Here is a 25,833-nt window from a genome sequence, read left to right on the forward strand (position 1 = left end):
ACGGCCAACCCTGGCTGCACGGCCACTACTCCAAAGCCGGAGCTAAAGCACGTACACAGAACTCCGGTTTCTCGGACGATGAGGAGCTGCGCGCTGAAGATATCCGGGTAGGAGGAGAAAGAAGGCTACTGGGACATGGAGCAGCCGCAACGGGTAGCCTCATGTCCGGCTACTCCAAGCCCCAGTAGCCACTTTAGAAAACTTACATATTAGGATATTAAAGATTTTAAAAAGATAGCGGGGACGTGAGGAATAGCTCTAAAAAGGGCTGTCCTCACGTCCCATAGATCCACCTGAAATACCTTAAAAGGTAGAATCGTGGTGGTAGCTTCCCTTTAACAAATAAGGGGGAAAGGTGAGTTATAAAGCGAGGCCTGCTGGTTTTGCAATAAAACTGCCAGAAAACGTGTTAAACTATATAAAAAAATACACACACAGGAAAATAGCTAAAAACTGCAAAACAGTGTAGTTCTTAATGCAAAAAAACAGCATGAAATAGAAAACATATGCAAAATGTCTCATGATTGTTTCCCCCCTTCCTCCAATATAGAACATACAGCCACATCTGATCAATCTGTCTTCATTCTGCAGGCTATAAACACTGCCATAAAGAGTAAGATTCCATGTGTAGTAGTGGAGGGATCTGGTCAGACCGCTGATGTCATTGCTAGCCTTGTGGATGCGGAGGGGACTTCGCTTGCGTCTTCAGCCATCAAGGAAAAGTTGGTCCGATTCATGCCCCGCACTATATCTCGTTTGGCAGAAGACGAGATGGAGACCTGGATTCGTTGGGTATTCCTTTGTTAATTAGAGATTTCCACAGAATGTCCAGTGTTGTGTCAGATTTTCTACCTATTAGTGAATAACTGAATGCACAACCCATGTGTTCCTAACAAAAGAGTAATCCCTTGAAGGTGATTCTATCTTTTAAAAAAATGCTGTGCAAACTAGCTCTTAAATGGATTGTCACCAGCTTTTACAAAACTAAATTTCCAGTCTTCTCAAGTAGTTAAATATATTTTCTAGCATTTCCTCTCTTATGCTAATACTCCTCTGTTTACCTACAGTATAAAAAATCACTTCAAAAGTCATACACAAAGAGAGAGAGAGTTGAGTCACTTTAAGAAGCTGAAGTGGGGAATGCCCCTATCATGGGTTGTATAGTGCCTAGAACCATGATTCTGAAGTTTCACTTCCTCACCAGCCTCTAAAAGTGACTCATCTCAGACAATTTAATCTAATTTGAACATTGATTTTTTTTGTAGTTAAATGGAAAAATTTTAACATAAAAGAGGAAATGCTAAGGATGATATTTCATACACTACCTGCACAAGGATTATATAAAGGATCTAAACATTTATGTCAGTGCAAAATGTAAATGTTTACCTTTTAAATAAGTTAGAAACAAGTCTCTAAAATGTACTCATTATAGGATAGTGATTATATTTCATACGGAAATTTCATGGGGAATATTTTGACGGATTCGGAAAACCCCCCGCATTTAAAAAAAATAAAAAGTGTCATTGGACACGCGCTTACCTGCACCCAGCCCGGCTTGGTGTACTTCAGTGCATTCCGATGAACTTCCAAGTCTTCCAGGGACTTAGAATGTATTGAGATGTTTCATGGATGGAATGAGACTTTAAGTGGTCCCATTTAGCAGCTATTAATCTTTTCTAGATCATCCTTGCAGAGATGAGTAGCGGAGTAGCATTGTACCCACTACAGTAAGACATATTGGGACCACTAGTATGCAATGTAGCCACTATAGTTGGTATATATATATATATATACAGTCCTGCAGTGACATATAAAGATATACGTACCTCTGTCTTACACCCAGACCCTATAGACCCTATAATGATAGTGATATAGTGAACTATATACCTTCTAATGTACAGAGACCTCCCTTTACTGGAGGCTGGGACAGTGAGCTTCACATGAGCCTTACAGAGCAGGATAGCAAGGTAACGGAGGCACCAGTCCTCCAGGGAAGGCTTACTTCCCTTCTACATATGATCATCCAAAGTATATTTGTGCATGAGATATTTGATTCAAATAAGTATTACCATGGCCAATCCATTCCTGCGAAATTTTCTCAACGTACAACCTCGTTATGGCTCTTGTGAATACTCTGATACACATTGTATACAGTTACATTTATTAGTAGCCTTTTCATATCATTCTTGGAAACCATTATATTATGGAAAAAGTGCTTTTGAAGCAGCAGGTCAAATGTAGACCTGCTTTTATCTCCCCATATCCTCAGATGTCTTTTTCTCATTTACTGCTCGCTGAAAGCTCTATCACAGATCCCAATAATAGCCGTGTAGATAATGTACTTCTAATAATCATTTTTATAGAAGGAATGAATTTCTAATGAAGGTTTTAGACAAAACCTTCTGCTGGTCTTTTCCTAGGACATGGTGTTCTTTCATTAGTTCATCATGTGATGCTATTAAAGGGCAGATGTAACATTTGTGGACCAAATAGCATTTGACTTCCACAGCACCCGAAATCTACATTAGTCACACAGTATGTCCTAATAAGCAGCCATTAAAAGTAAGATATTTATGCTTGGACTATGTTTAGAAGCAAAGGGACGATTAACCTCCAACAAAGTTTTACCTTCTTCGTAAGAAGGACATAAAATTGATTTGATTCCAAGAGATAATTTACTGTATGTGATTGGAACAGATACATGGTAGTCAAGGGTTTAATGGTGATATCACTTGTGTTCTAGGATAGGGAAGGTGTAATTGATCATTTCCTTTGTGATCTAGGGTAGTGGAGTGGTTTGGTGGCATAGGGCAGGGTTAAAGCCAACATCCCGGGAGGCCTTGCACAGGTATAGAGTTGATAACAAACTTGCCTTATTTTAGACTGCAAAATTTAAACTTTTCCTTTTAAATAAGTTAAAAATGTTACATTTTTTTTTTAAATGTACTTTTTATAGAATGGTGATTAAAATTCTTAGCAGATCCCGTTCTCACCAATGGTTGGAGCGGCAGGAAAAGTCGCTATATGGGAATGGCGGTAATAGCCAAGCACAGCACTCGGTTATCTCCAACCACTCCCACATTGAGAACTGGTTCCCCATTCTCTGGAGAGCTGGAAGTCCCGTTCTTGTGATTGGTGGGGGTCCCATCAGTTAGAACCTCACCGATCAGTTGTGGATAGGGAATAACTTAAATACTTTGATTCTGCTTTTGCAGATTAAAGAAATAATGGAACACCTGCATCTTTTGACTGTGATAAAGATGGAGCAGGCTGGAGATGAACTTGTCAGTAACGCCATCTCTTATGCGCTTTATAAAGGTATGCCAATAAATCCTGGAGGCTATAATCTCCTCGGTTATGAATAAAGTAAAGACTGTAGTAACATCTTTGTAAGTAAAATGATTCAAGATACATAAAATAATTGAGCTTTTTTGCAAAACATCAGGTGCTCATATAAAATGAGTATTATAGAGATGATAATTGTCAAAATAAAACATAAAATTTGTCAAAATACAAGATTACAGATATTTAATCAAAATGTAACTAAGAACCTCGAGTTTGTTTTATTAATGTAGCCTTACGGCAATAGATCAATGTGTGATGTGGGGATGTGCGGTCCAGTTCTTTTTCTCTCCAAATGATGGTATAAAACATTACAGATATTGTAATAACATGGTCACATGAAACAATAGGAGTGAGGAGCCACAAAAGCTTACAATCTATGATTGATGGTGGGAATATCACTAAAAGATTTGTGGACCAACATAATCCATTATTATTGAAACTATTGAAATTATTGAAACTATAGTGATGACAGTAATATAAACCCTGATAATTTAGATGATTTAACCATAATGGCTTTAAAGGCCATAAAAGGGACATAGGACACATTCAGGTGCAAACCTGCCATGAGGCGAGTCGAGACACTTACCTCAGATGAGCATCCCTTGTTAGATATCGGCATCTTAGGCAGGGGCGTAACTAGGAGAAGCAGGGCCCCATAGCAGACTTCTGACTGGGTTTCTCCTACCCCCCTCGGAAAATATACATATTTATGTACTCACACATTTATACATTTACACAGATTCATCCTAGTAGCTGCTGACCACATTGGGAAGTACATGGCAGGAAATAGAGATGAGATATGTCCTGTGGTTCTCCTGTCCTCACCCTCTCCCACAACATTTCTAATCTGAGCTGCTGATTCATGTTCTATATTGTGGCAGATATGCACTATTATATACATATTATGCTGTACAATGTATAATGGTGCACATCCCCCAATCTTTAGTGTGTCAGGTCAGATGCCAGGCCCCCCTGACACTGCGGGCCCCATAGCAGCTGCTATAGTACCTATATTACCACCACATACTCCTATAGTACCACCAATCATCTGGACCAGGGAACAATATAAAATTAGCAGCATTAATGTACAGTATCCTTTTCTTTGAACTAAACTAGTCTTTCAATAGTCTTAATATATTTGTCATAGCTTTTAGCACCAATGAGCAGGATAAGGATAACTGGAATGCACAGCTGAAACTTCTTCTGGAATGGAATCAGCTTGAGTTAGCCAGCGAGGAGATCTTCACCAATGACCGGAGATGGGAGGTGGGTAACAACACAATATCAGAATATAAAAAGTCAATGTTGATGTATATGTAATTATACTTAGAAAACATCAAAGGAGTGATGACAAGAAAGTGCAGTCCGACAATAAGTGATTAGTTTACTGTAAATTCTGATATAAAAGCTTCAGGTCATACAGACATGACCTCCCCCAACCCATCCACTGACATCAAGGATCGGGGTCAGTGAAAGAAAGCACATGACGCACAGCAATGCCATGGGTATATAAAGTGAAAGGTCCTTAAGTTTCTCTGTTGCTGTCATAGGGAAATGCATGTTTTATTCCACGCTGAAAGGTACAATCCTTGAATATCTGGCCAGGGGAGCAGTATTTTGCAAAGAGGGTAATCTTTGATAACTTTACGTGGCTAAAGTATGCTGCTAGGGGGCTAATGCAAGCAATTTGACTGTCTCAAGTGCCATTTATGTGAGAGATGAAAGTTGTCTCATGCGGACTGATCAGCAACTTACTATCCAAGTGAAGCAGGGGGCTTCAAAATTGACTAGTCAGGATATCCTGTCATGAATGCAGCTCCCAAGCAGAAGGCTGGTGTCTGCACTCATGATTACCAGTGTTCATCACAAAAAATGCCTCAATATTCCAACAAAGACAAGATCTTTAAATATACTTAGGATAACAAAATAAAACAAAAATGCAGCATTTCACACTCCAACCTGTCTTTATCAGTCTTGGTGTACACAATTTTGATTACCCTGGGATCCGACCATTCATCTTCTGGATAAGGGCCAGGCAGGAGAGATTTTTCTCATGAATAGATTCTCCTGTCTCACACTGCATTGTCTCTGCATCGCCCCTCCCCCTGCATTCCAAGACTAGCTCACACACACTTCCTCCCAGCAAACAGCAACGTGAGGAGAGTAAATTTACAAGCTACAGGCAAGATAAGATCTTTATATCAGGGGAAGGAGGTACAGCACGGCTGACTGTACCTGACTGTGGGATATAGTTGAGTTAGGAGAGCTGACAGTGTTTGTTATAACTCTCATGTAGCAGAGCTGGAGAGTGTCATTGGGGGTCATTTACTAAGGGCCCGATTCGCGTTTTCCCGACGTATTACCCGAATATTTCCGATTTGCGCCGATTGTACCTGAATTGCCCTGGGATTTTGGCGCACGCGATCGGATTGTGGCGCATCGGCGCCGGCATGCACGCGACGGAAATCGGGGGGCGTGGCCGAACGAAAACCTGACGGATTCGGAAAAACCGCCGCATTTAAAAAAAAATTGTGTCGCGGAAATTTCACTCACCTTCATCCAGGATAGGCCGGTGTATTTCGAGGCATTCCAGCGGACTTCAGCGCAGCAGCGCCACCTGGTGGACGGCGGAGGAACTACCATCATAAATCCCGTCCGGACCCGAATCCAGCGCAGAGAACGCACCGCTGGATCGCGAACGGACCGGGTAAGTAAATCTGCCCCATTGTGTGTTATATGCATCTCTTGGATCTCATCATCTTTCATCTCTGACCTGTCTCATCTCTCTTTCTATGTGTCAAATACTAGTACACTGTTCAGAAACTAAATAAAAGTGTAGATAAACCTGGACCCTGATAATGTAATCAGATTGTCAGCACACAGCATCTCACAGCACCAGAGGGATCATAATGTGTCTGCTTAGGGAGTCCCCGCCCACACTCTGGAATATTACACTGACCATCACTGAGTGACAGGAGCTAAATGATGTTTATTGTGTTAACATCACTAGGGAGTTATAATTTGAGAACTTTCTTTCATGGGCAAACCCCAGGAGCACAGACATTTGACACTTGGACCAACTAGCAAAGGGTTATCTTCTCTAATGAGTAATCTTTTAAGTTTCAATAAATAAATGAACTTTGCCATTTCATGTATGAAACTTCTAAGAACGTGCATCCTGTAACCATTATTGGTCCTGCACAAACTGGTCTCAAGTTATTTTGGTATATATCCAATACTTCAGATCTTGTGATATGTAATAATTCAAATATTGTTCATGAATGGTTCGTAGAGTGTCACGGGTCCTCCTGCGATCCATGTCTTGGATTGCAGGCACACCCGTGCCCCTCTCCATGGCGGCGCCCCGTTACGTGTGGACTCACCTCTCCTCGTTCCTGCTCCTGCCCCTTGCAGATTTAAAGGGCCAGCGCACTGTTGATAGGCGCTGTCTGCTTCCGGGTTTTCCATAAAAGCCGCTTCTCCCAGCAACCTCTGCTGGATCTTAGCACTTCTAGCTTTTGAGAAAGCTTCCTATGTGAATTCCTTGTGTTCTGCTCTACCTTTGTGACTTCGGACCTGACCCTGACTTCGAACCTCTGCTGGCAGCCTTGACCTCCTGCTCCGTTACAGACTCTGCACCTCTGCCGCCTGCCCTGAGTATTTGCATGTTCCTGACCATAAGACTGCCCAGTGATTCTGTACCTCGACCTTGGCTGCCACCGCGGGCAAGTCGCATCTGTGGAATGACCTGGTGGCACCACGCGGCAGCAAGACCATCCTGCTTTGCGGCGGGCTTTGGTAAACACCGGGTGCCACTTAGATTCTGGTCCCAGGTGTCGGCTTGTGTCATCGTCCGCTGTGGTCCAGGGGGTTCACTGACCCCAAGTCCTGACATAGAGCACTATCAAGATTTCCAGTTACTTTCCTGCCCTCTTAAACAAAATTAAGCATATTTGGGACCACATTGGTCAACATGTTTGACTGTAATGCCATGACTTAACGGAAACTATTGAAAGCACTGGTGTCCACATGGCTCCAGATTCATCTGGCATCTCACTTAGGTTCTCTCTTGGCATCTTGCTGCTGTCCCTTCTGCCAATTATAGCAGAATAATGTAATCTGGCTGTGTAATAGTAGCAGCATCCAGCCTTTGTGAACAGCATGATTTGCAGGTGAAGCAAGCATTTTGCCAACCATAACAGACAGTAGTGTAATGCACTTATAATATAAGTTCTGCACCCTCATTGAAATAATATCTTGTTCTTTTATTTATATTCTTTCATTAGTTTTTCCTGTGCTCTTCTGTTTCTCTATGGTATACAGTCAACGGACCTGGAAGATGCAATGTTTGCAGCGCTGGTAAAGGATAGGCCTAAATTTGTGCGTCTTCTTCTAGAAAATGGTTTGAATCTCCGCAAGTTTCTTTCCAGTGAAATCCTCAGTGAACTTTTTTCTCAGCACTTTAGTACTCTAGTATTCCGTAACTTACAGATTGCCAAAAATTCTTACAATGACTCTTTACTCACATTTACCTGGAAAATGGTTTTGAACTACCAGCGGAATCGGAAAGAAGAAAGGAATAGCTGTGATGAATCCGAGATTCAGGTGAACGACTGCACAGCCCAATAATTACAATCTATCTACTGTATCTATCTCTTATCTTTCTCAAATGAATTATATATTTATCAGCTATCTATCTTCCTCATATATATATATATATATATATATATATATATATATACACATATATATAACGATAAGATGATGAAGCAGCCATGGTCCCTGTCTGAACTGTACCTAAGACGTGCACCCAGTTTGCTGCTTCTTATGCACGGTGCTGCTCCATTCCTTTTGTTTATATATATATATATATATATATATATATATATATATATATATATATGTATATATATATATATACATTTTCTTTTTAGCTATATAGCTTTCTAGTATCTACCTATCTCATATAAAGCATCTATCTTTTTAGCTATCTATCTATCTATCTATCTAGGCAGCATTCCAATATTGGTGAAAATAGGGTGAATCTTTCTTCCATAAATTCCAATTTATTCCATATATGCAATGAAGATGCACACTATTTCAGCAATATTGAAATGCTGCTTCTTCATTGGACTTACTAATGTGACCCTCTGCCCTGGGAACTACTGCACTGCATTCACCTTTGGACTTTCTTTTTTCTATCCATCTTCTATTATCTATCTTTATGAATGTACTCTGTATATCAGCATTAGCTTGAGTTGCAGATTTCATTAATTTAATGGGGCACATTTACTTACCCGGTCACCGGAGTTCACAGAAAGTGCATTGTCCATCTATAATGCAGCGTGCCACGATTCACTAAGCCGTGCGGCTGAAATCATGAATGTGTCGCTTCCCTGCACAGGTCCGACAGAGTTCACCATCTTTTTTGTGGTGCATGTTAAACGTGGGGGCGTGCGTCAAAATTTTAAATACGGTGCTCAGTCCCAATCAGTTGGACCGTCCGACGACATGCCACTTAATTTGCATGTAAGCAGCGCAGCTGCACCACAAAAGGGTTTGTGTGCGACACAATCCAAGCGCACACACTTCTTAAATAACTGTGCAAGATATTTGTACAGGTGCAAAGTGCGCAGCGCAAACCCTTCGTAAATGAGCCCCAATATGTGTTAGGGATAATTACTTATAACTAATGTTTCTTGAATATAATAATGCAAGGAGTGTAATTGGTTTATTTTCATTGCTCAGGATCTGACCCCAATAATAAAGCATCCTGTCCAGGTTCTTTTTATATGGGCCATACTGCAAAACAAAAGAGAACTATCTAAAGTAATTTGGGAGCAGGTGAGAGCGGTGTAATGTACAAATACCTTTACTTTCAAATATATATTTTTTTGTCCTAATGTTTTTGACATTCATGTTCTTTTTATAATGCAATAGCAACAATAATACAATGATTAAGCAAAAGTTAACCCCCTTAAGTTGCAGTCTGCAATAATATGGCACAGTGGCAAGATGAATGGAGAGAGCTCAGAGGCTGAGTCCCCCTCCAGAAATATTGGGTGAGTGTTGTACAATACAGCAGGCACCTGCAGCCAAAACCCATAACTGGTGCCAGCGCCATCAGTATATATGGTATATTTGTGTATGTTTGGTTCTTGTGTACATGTAGACAGTATATGTTTAGCTGATTTCATAGGGTATATTGTAATAGGTATTACCCCATAATAATATTGTTGGGTAATAAAACTAAATCACTATGACTTTTCAATATTATATTTAATAAATAATATATAAAAAGATATAAAAATTGTGCTTTTAAAAAAAAAAAATTATTACAACACTGTGTAGTGCTGGAAGCTTGTGTTAGAAATGGTTCTAGAATAAGTAATAAATGTTTCATTACAGACCAGGGGGTGCACTCTGGCTGCATTGGGAGCGAGCAAACTACTGAAAAGCTTGGCCAAAGTAAAAAATGATATCAATGCTGCTGGGGAATCAGAGGAAATTGCAAATGAGTATGAAACCAGAGCCGTGGGTAAGGTTTGGATGACATATTCTCTTATAAGAATGATTGTACTGTATGGCATTGATAAAGAGCAAAATTAATTATGTAACTAAAGCGATGTCTTGTATAAACAATCTCAATGGAAGGATGCATTTAATCAGTGGTTACATACCTGTACCCAGGAGACCATCTCTGAGCTTGTTCTGTATGGACGTTATACAATTGTTCTTTGGCTGGTTATTGATGTACAGTAGAATCTGATGAAATGAACAGAGAGAGTAGCAGAGGATTAATATTTTATGTCAATCTTTCTTTATGTGATGCAGACAAATTGTACAAATGATCCCCTTGGGATACTCAGCACTTGTACTGTAATATTGTATTCACTTGTGTTGCTACATGAGATCGCTTTAGTTTGCGAATGTAGTTATCTATATTGTGTGTATAACTTGCAAAGATAAATAGCTAATTCAGAAAATCTTCAGAGAGCATTAACATTTAAGAGCGTAATGGCTTTAATAAGAGAATCGTTGTACATCATACATTAGTTGTGCATTGATACACTGCCCCTATTGCTAGTGTGATGAGTTGTGAAGACATTGGGGCCCATTTTAGGGTTAAGAGTAGTGCAAACAGCACTAAATGCAGTTTACCTGTGTATAGTGCAGGGTGTGCCGGATTCATGATTTCTGGCGCACGTTCTGCTTGAATATGGCACCATCTTTACGGCCCCGACAGAGTGCACCAATTTTTTTGGTGCCCATTTAACATAGATCATGCGACAGACTCTGCAGTCTGTCTGACTGCTAAGACCTAAGACCTTTGACCATGTGCTCTCATCCAGCAGGGGTTGTTATACTCCCCCTGGTCAGGTGGTAGCACCTCTCCAATCACATTCCAGCTTTCATAACAGACAGATCATTGGCTAATTACTTACACCAGTTAACTGTTGCCTTGCCAGGCAGTATCTACAGCTGCAATTACACAATATCTCAGTTCTAGAAACTTTCTAGAGGGTTCATGATTCCCCCTAACAGCTCCTGACCTGGAGAGGGTGCTATTTGCACTAGTTTGCACTAAAATAATGTGCAAAGTCCACAAAAAACTGGTTCAAGAACATTAGTAAATGTACCTCATTGCATATCGGTCTTTTAATATTTAATCCAATCTATTTAAAATAAAAATAAAAATTATGCAAATGAGCTTTAGGGGCTCCAGGCTCCATTGACACCTATGGAGCTTGGAGCTCCTTAGGCTCCTTTGCATAATTTTAAAAGCCTTTCTTTTGTATAAAATAAGGGAATAAGAAGATAAAAGAAGAGCAGATCCTGCCAGAGGGGGAACACAGTCTGTATGTCAGTATGTCAGTGTGCTTGGCTTACAATCCTTCATCCTGGTGGTGGATGTCCTTTAATAAAGTATTTCATAGGCATTGTGTATATATCACATCTGACCGTAATTATGTTATTGGTTTAGAACTTTTTACAGAATGTTACAGTAATGATGAAGAACTGGCAGAGTCACTTCTAGTCTATTCCTGTGAAGCCTGGGGTAAGAGTAGCTGTTTGGAGATGGCAGTTGAAGCAAAAGACCAGCAGTTTATAGCACAGCCTGGGGTACAGGTAAGACACATGCTAACCATGTGCTGAAGAAGCATAAGCGTAATGTATCAAGCCACCTATACCGAAGTATTCATATACTGTGCAAATTATAATATTAGGATGTCTAGCATTGTCTCATCTTTTGTCTGAACACAGCCTGATAATTGGGCAGCTATCCAAAATAAGCATTTTACCTAACAAGGGAATAAGTAGACCTGACTTATTATCCTGCCGATCACCTGACCATGAAGCTGACACTCCTTTTCAATAATTGTTACAATTATTCTGTCGATCATTTGACCATGAAGCTGACACTCCATCCCAATTATTGTTCCAGCTTTTCTGCCGATCAGCTCAACCAAGAAGCTGGTGCCCCTTCCCTACAATTGTTCTAATTATTCTACTTGTTGGTCAGCTGAATCAAACACTTATTCGATATTAAAGGGGTTTTCCCACAAACAAAAGTTAGGCCCTATCCTTGGTATAGGAGGACAGCGCTCTGCAATCACCGGCAGCTCGGCAGCTAGCTCCATAGAGATTAATGAGCAGAATCGTCATGCATGGCTGTCTGCTCCAGGGGTCCGACGGAAGTATGTGGGACCCCATCGGACCCCTCGTTTTCGTGATTTGTGGGGTTCTCAGCACTGAGGCCCCCACTGATCAGCAAGTTAACTTTTGTTTGTGGGAAAAACCCTTTAAAGAAGTAAGATTATCGGCAGCACATTTCCCTCTGTAAACAGTACATGGGAATACAGGAACAAACGGTCTCTAATGTTAACCTTCCTAACCAAAAGAATAATAATGGATGCATTAAAATGTCTATTGATGTCTTTAAATAAACTTTAAATGTCTTCCATCAGTATCCATTTGCACCACTTCTGTTGGATCGACACTTTAGAACTGTTCTTTTTCATCTAAAACAACAGAAGTTTAATGGAAATGGTATAAACGGACACTAAATGAAGCCATTAAAAGTCATTTGACATCCATTAGTCTTCCAATACTATTATTTTTGATGGAAGTTAATCATGGAAGATTAAATGCAAGTGTGAACTGGACCTAATCTAACATCTGTCTCATCTGTGAGAAGATATGTTTTACCTGCAAAAAATATGTCTGCTAATCACAAAAAGGGTGGCATTGGAAAGATATTAGGAAGAAAAATCCATTGTCTTTCATTGTCATTGTTTTACTCTAAGGCGATCCTAAGAGATGAAGAAATATATAACTCAGGCCAGTTTCATTGTCTGTGACAAAATAGAAAATAAAGAATAGAAATTAAACACAGTTCTAAATGGTTTGTCCCTAATCGATTGGGGTCTCATAATTGGGATTACAGGGGACCTTGTGTGTGAAATGGAATGCTTCTAACGTCTATAGGACCGACAAAGAAAGCCAAAGTTCTCGCTGTATTCATCAGTTCTTTAGATAAAGATTTGAATAAAACAAGGAGCAGACATTTGTGATTACTGTTCCATTTAACCAGCGGTCATTGGACCATTGTTCTGTTGACTTTTGAGGTCCACAAGCTATATAGATACCTATCATTTAACCCTGAATAGGAGTCAATCTTGAGAATACTTCTTTTAATCCCCAAATTACTACTTCATTAGTTTTCTTCAAAGAAAATATTTTTTAAACCATATTTTATTGTACTGATTGGTGGCTAAATCTAGGTGACACCTCTAAAATCATAGTCCAGCCTAAGACATGGATCTTTCTTATACTACTGCACTTCCATGGAGCGATCAATCTTTATTACAGTTATTAAGGGCATTTTTTCCACTAAAATCTTTTTTACTTATCTACAGAATGAGGGTAAAGCTTTTAAACCTCAGTCCCCTTGCACCTCTTGTAGATGGAGGATTGGTAGGCATGTTCAAGAAAATCTACTATAAAAATAAAGCATGATAAACCAGGGACACTTACTCTTAGATCCAGGCACCGTGAATGTGGTAATCTTCTTATATTTGTTAGCCATTGCATCTTTCCTTCTGAATTCTGCTTTTAAAATTAGGCTAATGAGCCACAAGGGCTCTGCAACAGGAAGTGCAGGCAGAGTGTAGACCTGCTCTGCTCATTGTAACAGCCTGTGAAGCTACAGCACTGAAGGGCTCTGGAAACACCCAACAGAGTCCTTCGGGCTCATTCAGCTACTACTTAATTCACTTCTATTTGATTTCTGAAACGGCTAAATCTCAGGACCATAGAACTGAATGTAGCAGTGGCTGGGTATGTACACTACTTTACACTCCAGAAAGTCACATGTTGTCAATGTAATACAACATTTATCCAATGTTCACAGGATAGGTAATATCTATAACAAGTGGGAATCCCGAAGGCCGGAAGCACACGTGGTGTTTTGAAGCAGTCCCTTAAAAATGCATGCGTTATTGACCCATTTTAATTAAGATAATTGGTAAAACCGGTCAAAAACGCATGCATTTTTTTAACGGACTGCTTAAAAACGGGTTCAAAACGCCACGTGTACCACCGGCCTTACATCTTGTAGTCTACCCAGCTATCTGCTCAGGAATCAGGCCAACCATTAGCTGCCCTAATCTCATCTTGTTTGCATTTCATCCTTACTCAGAACTTTCTCTCCAAGCAATGGTATGGAGAAATTTCCAGAGATACTAAGAACTGGAAGATCCTCATGTCCCTTATCTTCTTTCCACTTATCTGCTGCGGGTTTATATCATTCAGGTATAGATATCTATTATTATTTTACCATAATATATAGTTTTACGTACATCATGTAAAAGGTACAATGAATAGGTTACTTATAATATGTGTTCTTGTTTTGTAATGCAGGAAAAAACCCCATGATGATAAAAGAACCATACTGTTAAATTACTTTGATTTTTTCACCTCACCTTTTGTGGTCTTCTCATGGACAGTCATCTTCTATATTGGATTCCTGCTGCTCTTTGCATATGTCCTGCTGATGGATTTCCAAAGATCACCTAATGGTCTTGAGATTACAGTCTATGTGCTGGTTTTTATCTTGTTTTGTGATGAGATCAGACAGGTACAACTCTCTATTGGTGTACACTCAGGGGTGTAACTACAGTAAGAGTAGCCATAGCAGCCACTATGGGGCCTGCAGTGTCAGGGGACCCTGTCTCCTGACCTGACACAAAAGAATAGAGGATATGTACCATTATATACATATTGGGGCACATTTACTTACCCGGTCCCTCAGAGTTCCCGAAAGTGCATTGTCCGTCCGGAATGCACTGTGCCATGATTCACTTAGATCGTGCAGCCGATTTCCTGCATCTGTCGCTTCCCCGCTCAGGTCCGCCAGAGTTCACCATCTTCTTCCCTGTGTATGTAAGCTCTTGGCTTGCGACACAATTTTGAAGTTAAATTCCGCAGTTTGTCCAAATCAGTCGGATCGTCCAACGGCCCTCCCCCTCGATTTGTCGCGTGAAAGCCGGCGTGATTGTGCCAAAATCTGTTCGCGTGCGCTTAAATCTCTGTCCCAGCAGCGCAAAATGGAAATCGTCGGGATGTCCGACGAAAGTGTGATCCATGGAACCCTTAGTAAATGAGCCCCATTATGTTGAAATTGTACAGTATAAATATAAATAACAGATATGTGATGTATATATGCTGTATATGTGTGTATATATGCTGTATGTGTGTATAGTGTGTATATACTGAATGTGTGTATATATGCTGTATATATGGCACTTTATGTGTGTTTATATGTGAGGTGTACACTCACCGGCCACTTTATTAGGTACACCATGCTAGTAACGGGTTGGACCCCCTTTTGCCTTCAGAACTGCCTCAATTCTTTGTGGCATAGATTCAACAAGGTGCTGGAAGCATGATTTTGGTCCATATTTACATGATGGCATCACTCAATTGCCGCAGATTTGTCGGCTGCACATCCATGATGCGAATCTCCCGTTCCACCACATCCCAAAGATGCTCTATTGGATTGAGATCTGGTGACTGTGGAGGCCATTTGAGTACAGTGAACTCATTGTCATGTTCAAGAAACCAGTCTGAGAGATTCCAGCTTTATGACATGGCGCATTATCCTGCTGAAAGTAGCCATCAGATGTTACAGGGTACATTGTGGTCATAAAGGGATGGACATGGTCAGCAACAATACTCAGGTAGGCTGTGGCGTTGCAACGATGCTCAATTGGTACCAAGGGGCCCAAAGAGTGCCAAGAAAATATTCCCCACACCATGACACCACCACCAAAATACTCAGACCAGCCCTTCTGGCACCAACAACCATGCCACGTTCAAAGGCACTCAAATCCCCTTTCTTCCCCATACTGATGCTCGGTTTGAACTGCAGGAGATTGTCTTGACCATGTCTACATGCCTAAATGCACTGAGTTGCCACCATGTGATTGGCTGATTAGAAATTAAGTGTTAACGAGCAGTTGGACAGGTGTACCTAATAAAGTGGCCGGTGAGTGTATATGCACTATATGTGTGTGTGTATGTGTGTGTGAGTGTATAAATGTTTGCATGAGTAAAGAACTATATGTTTATCTATATAATTATATAATATGTGTGTATATATGTAATATGTGTATTTTTAAGGGGGAAGGAGGACCCATTCAGAAGTTACATCCCTTTCTACACTTACATCAGCCAAAACATTCAGGACCAGACAATCCAATCATCTGATATATATATATATATATATATATATATATATATATATATATATATATATATACTGTATATATATATATATACACTATATGTTCCCTTTTCTCCATGGAAATACTTAGAGATTTTATCAAAGATCTATTGAAATTGTGTGACCGCTTTAGGGTTTTATCAGTTTGAAGTGTCCCCCATTCAGTTGGATCTCCTGTTTATTGCTAATACAAAGGAGACCATTTGGGTCTCAGCTTAGAGATTTCCAATTCTCTACCCTGATCTGAAAGCCAGTGCAAGCAGAGGTATATCCAAAGTCATTGGTCATCTTTCACACAAATGAACAAAGCAACTAAATATTACTCTATCCACAGATGTACATGAGTGGAGTGAAGTATTTTACTGACCTATGGAACATTATGGATATTCTGGCCATCTTGTACTTTATTTCTGGCATTGTGTTCAGGTAATTTCTTAAAAAAAATATATAAGGTTTAGATTTAGTGTTGATGTTACATAGTTATACATCTCGGAATAGGAACACAAATCCATATAGCTTAATCATCATGTAAAAGCAAGAACAAAAAGATTGCCAACTTTTTAATACATGGTTAGATATATTACAGAATCTAGTTTTGAGAAAATGAGCAAATATGTTCCTATTTTTTGAAGTGGTAAGGGTTAAAACCAAACTAATATTTTACATGCCTGCTACTGTAAAATCTTTTTCCCTCCGGATCTATTAGTAGACATACAATTTTTATGCGTCTCATGTCTATGTTCTTAATACATTTGCCCAATTGTTTCTGTTCTAAAATAGTCAAGCTATGTTATTAACCCCTTGCGCCAATGCCCTTTTTCCATTTTGTGTATGCATTTTAAGCTCCCCAACTTAAAATATTTATTTTTCCATATACATAGCTACATTGCGGTAGTTTTAGCTAAATAACTAATCAAACTTTTCAGTAATGGTATTAAAGGACATCTACTCTCCCACTACATCACTTGAGCACCTCAGAGTGTGGTAATGTATTTACTCCCCTGTTCTGCTGGCAGTCTCGCCCAGTCTTGGCCCCAATCACCTTCTATATGCACTATGGACAGGTTGGACCGGGCAGGACTGCTGGCAGAAAAAGGGGAGTGAAGAATTAAAATACGAGGTGCTCTGAGGCACTGTGGTGATGTAGCTGGAAGCATAATTTTAACTCTATATTTCTATACTTACAGCAACTTTATATTAAAGTTCCTTGGGAACTTCTTATTAGGACACGTCTACATCAGTAAAACTGATGGTTTATGTCCTTTAAAGAAATCGATGCCATGTACTGGGAAGCTGAAAAAAATCCAAATAGAGTGAGATTGATAAAACATACATTTATGCATCTGTTGTCATCTTGACTGATTATTTGCAGGCACGTTGATAAATCTAGCATGATAACACTGTGTAACTTTCTGTCTAATCATTAGACATTTTGAATAAAAATGCCCTCCTGAGTGATTGGCTACTTACATTAGTTGTGGAACATAGTGAAATTCTGTATCTAGAATTCTTTAAGGAGGGAGGGTTAACTAGGAGAAACCCCAATAGAGAAGGATCTGAGTGTACTTGCTGAAAATAGACAAATTGCAGCGTATAATGTCAAGCTGCTACTTCAAAGGTCAGCTAGAAGCTTTCTTGTACTGGAAAGGCAGAGCACTCAGATACATAATTTTGCCACTTTGGAAAGCATTAGCAGGGCATTAATATACATTAATAGTATATTTTAAGTGCAAAGTCTGTGCCAGGCCCCTGACTATAATATATGGTTTATAGTAATAGTCTTCTGATATGGGAAAGTGACACTATAAGGGCCCTCTAAACCTCTTGGGTCCTGGTGTGATCGCAACCTCTGAACCCCCTAAAGTTACGCCCCTGTTAATTGGGTCACCCATGTTGTACTTACCCTGATAAACTTTCCACTTCTGGTCATCAGTGATGCAGGTTACCAAGCAGTGATATGGGAGTGGTGTTCATTATTGAGCGCATTGCTCCATAACCTACCGGAAGAACACCCCTCTCCATAGAAAGTGGAGCATCTGCCGCAGTAAAGCGGCAACTTATAGGTCATGCCCCACTTGTAGCAGACACAGAGTGCTAACTGTACTGTGACTAGGTGGCATAGACCTCTTTCAGGTCTGTGATAGATCTGCCCCTATAACAATTGTGTTCATGAAGCCTAAATTCTATTCAAGTTTATTCCCATGTATAGCTTCAATAGAGTCAGTGCTAAATAGCTGATAAGTGGGGGTGCAGGGCCCCCACAATCTGACACTGATGAACTGTCCCTAGAATAGTTCATCATTGTAAATATAAACCACCATCATGGAAATGCCCATTTATATCCCCAAACAACAAGAGCTACTCAAATTCAGCCCTGGCCCAAAAACTGACTGCATTAAGGTTCCCAAATCTCTAATGTTACCTGGAAGTTTGAAATCAGGGATAATTGTTTAGGGTGAGTATAACTTAAAGGAAACCTACCACTTTAAAATGGCAGTTACGACCCTCTAATACCTTGCACCAGCTCAGGGCAAGCTGGTGCTGGAGCATATCTTCATAATTTTCAGAAACCGGTGTATTGCTTGAAAAACTCGTTTATTCATTAGATTTCAACCCCCCTTCGGCGGACCCTAATACATTCTCGGCGCACCCTGTGCACGACCGTGTGTGCTCCTGTATAGGAAGTGCCGCAGAGCCGGTGACGTCACTGAGCTCTTGGGCACACTTGCGCCTGCGCGACTTCAAATTTTTATCTGGTCCGGCTTTGCACACAAAGCCCGACAGCTCAGTGACGTCACCGGCTATCCGGCACTTCCTATTCAGGCTCACGCACGGTCGCACGCAGGGTGCACCAATAACATGTCATGATGCGCTGAAGGGGCGGGGGTTGGAATCTAATGAATAAACCATTTTTTCAAGCAATACAGCAGTTTCGGAAAATTATGAAGATATGCTCCGTCACCAGCTCACCCTGAGATGGTGCATGGTGGTTCAGGGTTATAACTAACCATTTTATGGTAGGTTTCCTTTAAGTATAGATGTTTCTGTCCATATAAAGTTCTTCTCCTGTGTAACATCATATGTCTTCCTTTCAGAATGCGCAGCCACAGTCCCAGCTCACTGTATACTGGAAGAGTCATATTCTGCCTGGATTATATTATTTTCACCGTCCGCCTCATCCACATCTTCACTGTCAGTCGGAATCTTGGACCAAAAATTATTATGCTGCAAAGAATGGTGAGGAGAATATGGCAGACTAAAAGGTGCATCCATATGTATTAAAGATGTAGCCTTACTAAGGTTTGCTTGTTCTCTTTGCAGTGAGATTTGTCAATGAAGCAGCCTCTTCACTCAGTGGGTATCTCTGATTTGTGTGGTTAGAAACGCCCACAGAATATAAATTCTAAAAAGAATGATCATAAATAATCTTAAATGAGTGCAAACACAGATAATGGATACACACTGAGCTGCCAGGTTGCATCTCTGAGAGATTTATCTGCAAAGCAATCATGTAAGCCTTGACTTCTACCATCAACAACCATCAGGATAAACCAGGAGCACTTACTCATAGATCTAGGCACCCTGGCTGTGGTAATCTTCTTATATTTGTTATCCATGGCCGCCTCCCTTCTAAAATCAACTTTTAAAATTATAATAATGAGCCAGAAGCGCTATGGGGGTATTACCACAGCCCCTCATTGCTGCAGCACACAATCTCACCCTCCTCCCTGCTCCCTCAACACTTCCCTCTCCCTCTGCATTATGTTATCTCATGGCAACAGAGGGTTCTGCACACAGTGGGAGGGGAAAAGACCTCCTTGCACAGTGTAACAGCCTGTGAAGTCATAGCACTGAGTGGCTTTGACGCTGCTTTGACACTTCTGACTCATTGGCAAAATTTTAAAATTGCCATGAATAACACATATAAGAAGATTACCACAGTCGCGGTGCCTGGATCTGTGTTTAAGTGTTCCTGGTTTATCATGCTTCATTTTGATAGTTGATTTCCTTTAAAATATGTCTCAATTCCTGAAGCTATGTCCCTTGTAAGGCAGGTAAAAAAAAATACTAAAACACATTAAACATGGCAACCTTTTATTTTGGCTCAAATTATAGTAGTTATCTGGTTCACTATACTTTAGGTTTTATTGCTGTTTTAGCTCCTATAATCTATCTAGTGCTATGAGATGCTGTGTGCTGACAATGTGCTTAGATTATCAGGGTACAGGTTTATCTTCACATCTTCTGAACCATTCTACTGCAGGAGGCAGAGAGAGCACTGCATCGTGCAGACAAAAGAATTTATGTAAAGTAATTTATGTGAAGTATCTGATCATAGTCAGAAGATTTACGGTCTTATCCAGTGGCAAACAAAATTGTCAACACCAGGACTAACAGAAACCTTTGTGGGAATACCCGTTTAAATGGTTGTACCTTTGCTTCCTTTTTTTCTGCAGCTCATCGATGTCTTCTTTTTCCTCTTCCTTTTTGCTGTTTGGGTGATCGCTTTTGGAGTGGCTCGGCAGGGAATTCTGAGATGGAATGAACATCGCTGGGAATGGATATTCCGCTCTGTAATTTACGAGCCATACCTGGCTGTGTTTGGACAGTACATTGCTGATGTCGATGGTATTTATTATAGTCACACCACTTTTATGTTTTTGTATGTACCCAGTGCAAATGAAATGTAGACAGTTTACATTCTTTCTGTTTTTAGGTACTACTATTGATTTTGATCATTGCACTATTAATGGAAATGAATCTAAGCCGCTGTGTGTAGAGTTGGACAGCGACAACCATCCAAGATTCCCAGAGTGGATCACAATACCTCTAGTCTGCATCTACATGTTATCTACAAACATCCTTCTTGTGAACCTGCTCATTGCTATGTTTGGGTGAGTAAAGCTATATATTCTAAATAGAAGGTGGTTCAATGAAAAAGATTTCCAAATTTCCAGTTTGACTTCTCTACCCCCTGCAGTAATAAACCTTACAGTTATTGTTTTTTTGAAGTCAAGGAGGCGTGGATTTTAACACTGAAGTCAAGCTTTCCCTGCCTTATCACGCTCACTTCACTGTAATTGATGGTCCTGCGTCCAGGGATACTGATCAGATCTCCGGCTGTTAATTAGAAGAGAGGGGGTGTTCAGAGAAAGAATTTGACTTAAGCGTTAAACTCTCCTCCTCCCTGACTTTATACATCCAACTTATATCCTATGTAAAAGTTGATTTTCTAGATGATGCCAGCAATCAGGGCCGTGAAAAACAAAAGCTGTTGAACTGCTTGACAACATATTGATAGTGGTTTAGTAGGCCAATTTTATGATAACAGGTTCCCATTAAATAGACAGATTCTACTTAATATTCTACCGTGTTCTACTGTATGTGGTTTAAAGATATTCTGAACTTCTGACCTATAATTACCAGTAACAGAAGTAACAGGGACTAGTAATGTCTAGTTAGTAGGTTTGTTTTACTTGCCAATCATCTTTTTACTAAAAGTCTTTTGTCGTTCATAAGTTCTATACAGTATATATTGGATATGTTATAGTCATCTGACACAGGTAGATTAAATTCATTTTAATAGCATCTCCAACATGGATGTTACAGATCGGAAAATGGGTGGAAAAAGGATATAAAACTGCATAAATAGCAAGTTACATAACAACACGTGATAGTGTACTGGCAATACCGTTGACATAAATGCCAATATTATGAAGTTTGGATGTTCTCAAGATTCAAGTCCAAAATTACACGTGGAGGATAGGTCACTCCAGCCAAGGTGAAAGACTCAGGGCCCCTTATTTGCGTAACGGCAATAAACAACTTTGTGAAATCATTCAGTACATTGTCCTTGGCTAAGTAAAAGATAAATACAATCAGTGCTAAATCCAGTTATCCAGCCAATGATGACATTGAGCAGATATTGTGAGGCCAGAATGATTGTGTAACAGCTTGAAGAATACATGAACAACTTTTTATATTGTCTCCTTAATACAAAATGGAAACTTAGTTATAATCATGTATATGTATCCTAAGACATCAATACAAGAGATATACAGGCTATGTACAAGATAGGTTCTGTAGGTTTGTTCTTAACCTCTTCACGACCGCCAATCCTATATATGTCAGCTGGTCATGAAGGGGAGTATGGAAAGAGCTCACGGACCAAGCTCTCTCCATACCTGGTGGGTGTCAGCTGTATTACACAGCTGACACCCACCTCCTGGGAACTGCCTCAGTTAGTGCTTGCACCGATCACGGCAGTTAACCTGTTAGGTGAACCCGACTGCAGCACCTAAGAGATCTGCCATCTTTCAATAGTGGTTGGCGCCCTCTACCAATACAGCATTTGAGAAAGACTATAATATAGAAGTATTAAATCTAGTATTTACTGCAATACAGTTGAACAAGTAATCAGATTGCCTAGGGTTTAAATAACTGAAAATAATAGCCAAATTTTTTTTTAAGTTTTAGAAAAAAATATAGATAAAATTTTTTGAAAATAACGCCTATATGTCCGTATTCCCACTTTTTTGTCATTATGCCTGCAATAAAAAACTTAAATATAAATAAAGTTTATTAAATAAAAAGTAATCAAAAGGTTGTATACTAGACTAAAGGTCTCAGCAGCACAATTGTAAATGGCACGAAAGATTAAATGGTGGCACTGGAAAGTTAATTTATCTTGCACATAAGAAGCCATCATATAGATTTTTAAACAAATAATTTAAAAAGTTAGGAGGAGTGAAAGACGGAAATGTTGACGGAAAATTTGATCTCGAAGGGGGTTAAGTTGAATTTGTATGTAAGTCTTAGCTTTATATTTTATAAGTTTAAACCCAGACAAAATTATTTTGGTCTCCGTAACAAAAAATTTTGGGTTGTCAGAAGAACAAGGATTAACAATAACGCCTAATTGCAGACACCTTTTGTGAGGAACCTTTGTGAGGACACATTAAACAGATATACACATACAATGCAAAAAATAACAGTTTGGCAAAAAAAAAGGAATAAAGAAAACAGAACATAATACAATGGGGCTCATTTACTTACCCGGTCCATTTGCAATCTCGCGGCGCGATGTCCGACGTTGATTCGGAGCTTGCCGGGATTCACTAAGGTCGTGCGCCCGATATCCACTAGGTGACGCTGCTGCGCCGAGGTCCGCCAGAGTTCACCATCCTCTTCCTGGTGCATGTAAGTATTTTTTTAAATACCACGGTCTGGTTTTCCGAATCAGTCTGGTTTTCCGACGGCCACGCCCTCGATTTCCGTCGCATGAAAACTGGCACCGATGCGACACAATCCGATCTCGTGCGATTTTCGGGAAACCCGGCGAAAATGAGCGATTTGGGCCCTTATTAAATGAGCCCCATTATGTTGCTTTTAAGTCTGGCTCCTTATGAGAAAGTTCTATTCAAACTGTCCATCTGGGACCCCCAAAGAGTGACAATTTTTAGATCTAAATAGATTCTTAGATTCGCTGACAGACCCCCCCTTCCCCTGCTTGAGATAACACCAGGAGGCATGGCATAGGATAATAACTTTTTATTATTAGTAGTTGTAAACCAACCTTGTCTGCCTGGATGTTACCCTGTGGGCCTCCTATAAACGTGGTTTTAATTCCAGCTTTTCCAACATAATGTCCAGCAATATACTATGCATGATGATTTTAGTGGTAATAGTTTAGGAGTTAGGTAATTGTTTCCTGTTTTAGTGAAGCCACCTCTTAGCTGTTGACATAGGAACTGCAGAATTCTGACTGTAATTATTAGAGACATTGGTGAAGCTGAAATATGGATTGTGCCACATTTTCCTATATATCAAGACGGGGACTTTTACCTGTGATTACCAGCATCCAGTGGTCCGTCTGTAACTTAAGGCCATCTGTAAGGCCCCTTCCACACTAGCGTTTTTCACACGCGAGTTCTGCGCGTGCTTTTGACGCGCAGAACTTGCATTGCACTCTGTCCCATTGTTTCCAATGGGTCTTTCCTCATTCGCGCGTGCTTGCGTTTGTTTTGACGCGCGTCAAAATCACAGCATGCTCTACTTTTGCGTTTCACGCACGTTTTTTCCCGCCCCATTCAAGTCTATGGAGACGCATAAAAAATGCATTGCACTCGCAAGCATTGCAAGTGCAATGCGAGTGCAATGCGTTTTAAATGGATGGGTTGCTAGGTGACATGAATAATTCCCCTGCTCGAGATCGAGCATTTAATTAAAAAACACAGTGAAGAACAGTGAAGAATAGAATAAAAACAGTGAACACAGTGAACACAGGATCATTTAAGTGAAAAAAACAGTAAAGAACACAGTGAAGAATAGATTACAGATGTTCGGCACATCTGCTTACTTGTCGGGAGATACGCGCAGAACGGTGCGAACAAAATAGCATGTGAAGAACAATATATATGTGTGTAAAGAACACATTGCAGATGTTTCCATACATCTGCAATGTCTTCTTCACACAGATATATATATTCCCGACTTCATTCCCTGACTTAAAAAAACGTGCGTGAAAATTGCACCGAAAACGCAAAAAAACGCGAACAACACATGCGTGAAAAACGCAAAAACGCTAATGACTCCAAGGAAAAATGGAACAAAAACGCAGCCAAAAACGTCAGTTTTTCATGCATTGCACCCTGACGTGAAATGCAACGCTAGTGTGGAAGGGGCCTAAGTCTGTTGTTCTTAAGTTGGGGACCGCCTGTATATATAAAAATATGTGCATCAATGTTAGTGTCACGGGTGCCCCTGCGACCTATTTCCTGGGTTGCAGGCGCACCTGTGTGCCCTCCTATGCCTCTGGTGCCTGGATGCAGCGGCACTCACCTCTCCACGATCCAGTGCCTCCTAGTGCTCGCGTGTACTGGCTCTGCAAGATTGGTGCTGCTGGTCATCTGAAAAAGCCTACCCATTCTGCCTGTGTGATTCCCGTTGTGACCTCCTGCTACGTTCCTGACTCTGATCCTCTGCCACTTGTCCTGACCTTCTGCTACGTCCCCGACTCTGATCCCGTGTTGCCTGTCCTGACCTCCTGCCTATACATGACTCCATCTCGGCCTTACAATTCTGCAACTTGCCTTGGCCTTCACCACAAGCAAAGTAGCGCTTGTGGATTGATCTGGTGTTATCCCGTCACAGCAAGACCAACCCGTTTTCGGCGGGCTTTGGTGAAAACCGGGTGCCACTTAGACCCCGCTGCCAGGTGTTGGCTTATGTCATTGCTCACAGTGGTACAGTGGGTCCACTACCCCTGATCCTGACAGTTACCATTGATTATCACAGTTATAACCTTTGAAAGCTGATGGCTATCAATATATTTATGGCCGACACAGGAAATATTTCTCTACAAATGTAGTGATTTTATTGGCTATTACTGTTATTAGTAATGTTAACTTTTTCATTGCCAGGTACACAGTGGGATCAGTTCAAGAGAACAACGACCAAGTCTGGAAGTTCCAGCGATATTTCCTGATTCAGGAATATTGTAATAGATTGACCATTCCATTTCCGTTTGTCATCTTTGCCTATTTCTTCATGATGCTAAGGAAGATGTTCAGTTGCTGTTGCAAACGACCAGAAGCTGAGTCGGCTCCCTGCTGTAAGTCCCTACAACCTGGAAGTAAGCATTTGTCCTTTGGCATTTAGGTAAAACAGTATTATTTAGTTTCATCCATCTCTATCATTAC

At 40.4% G+C, this 25,833-nt stretch overlaps 1 protein-coding gene and 1 long non-coding RNA gene across 3 annotated transcripts in view; one reads left to right on the forward strand and one right to left on the reverse strand.

Moving 5' to 3' along the window:
- Positions 1-25,833, forward strand: part of TRPM8 (transient receptor potential cation channel subfamily M member 8) — a 44,726-nt gene that overhangs the window by 15,010 nt on the left and 3,883 nt on the right. Inside the window, exons 9-22 of one of the 2 annotated variants that reach the window (XM_072119751.1) lie at positions 592-792; positions 3,216-3,318; positions 4,493-4,611; positions 7,669-7,950; positions 9,094-9,189; positions 9,754-9,883; positions 11,330-11,475; positions 14,048-14,160; positions 14,269-14,485; positions 16,467-16,558; positions 19,228-19,369; positions 20,590-20,761; positions 20,850-21,027; positions 25,555-25,766. In XM_072119751.1, the coding sequence (XP_071975852.1) occupies positions 592-792; positions 3,216-3,318; positions 4,493-4,611; positions 7,669-7,950; positions 9,094-9,189; positions 9,754-9,883; positions 11,330-11,475; positions 14,048-14,160; positions 14,269-14,485; positions 16,467-16,558; positions 19,228-19,369; positions 20,590-20,761; positions 20,850-21,027; positions 25,555-25,766 (2,203 nt within the window). The remainder of the gene's footprint in view (positions 1-591; positions 793-3,215; positions 3,319-4,492; positions 4,612-7,668; positions 7,951-9,093; positions 9,190-9,753; positions 9,884-11,329; positions 11,476-14,047; positions 14,161-14,268; positions 14,486-16,466; positions 16,559-19,227; positions 19,370-20,589; positions 20,762-20,849; positions 21,028-25,554; positions 25,767-25,833) is intronic. The other variant, XM_072119752.1, reaches the window with a different exon arrangement.
- LOC140074682 (uncharacterized) lies at positions 9,074-17,414 on the reverse strand. Its single transcript, XR_011849244.1, has 4 exons — positions 17,318-17,414; positions 14,331-14,395; positions 10,026-10,110; positions 9,074-9,147 (listed from the first exon to the last, which is right to left on the reverse strand). It is a non-coding gene; the product is annotated as an uncharacterized lncRNA (long non-coding RNA).

Source organism: Engystomops pustulosus, chromosome 8, assembly GCF_040894005.1.
Source record: "Engystomops pustulosus chromosome 8, aEngPut4.maternal, whole genome shotgun sequence".
Taxonomy (NCBI): Eukaryota; Metazoa; Chordata; class Amphibia; order Anura; family Leptodactylidae; genus Engystomops; species Engystomops pustulosus.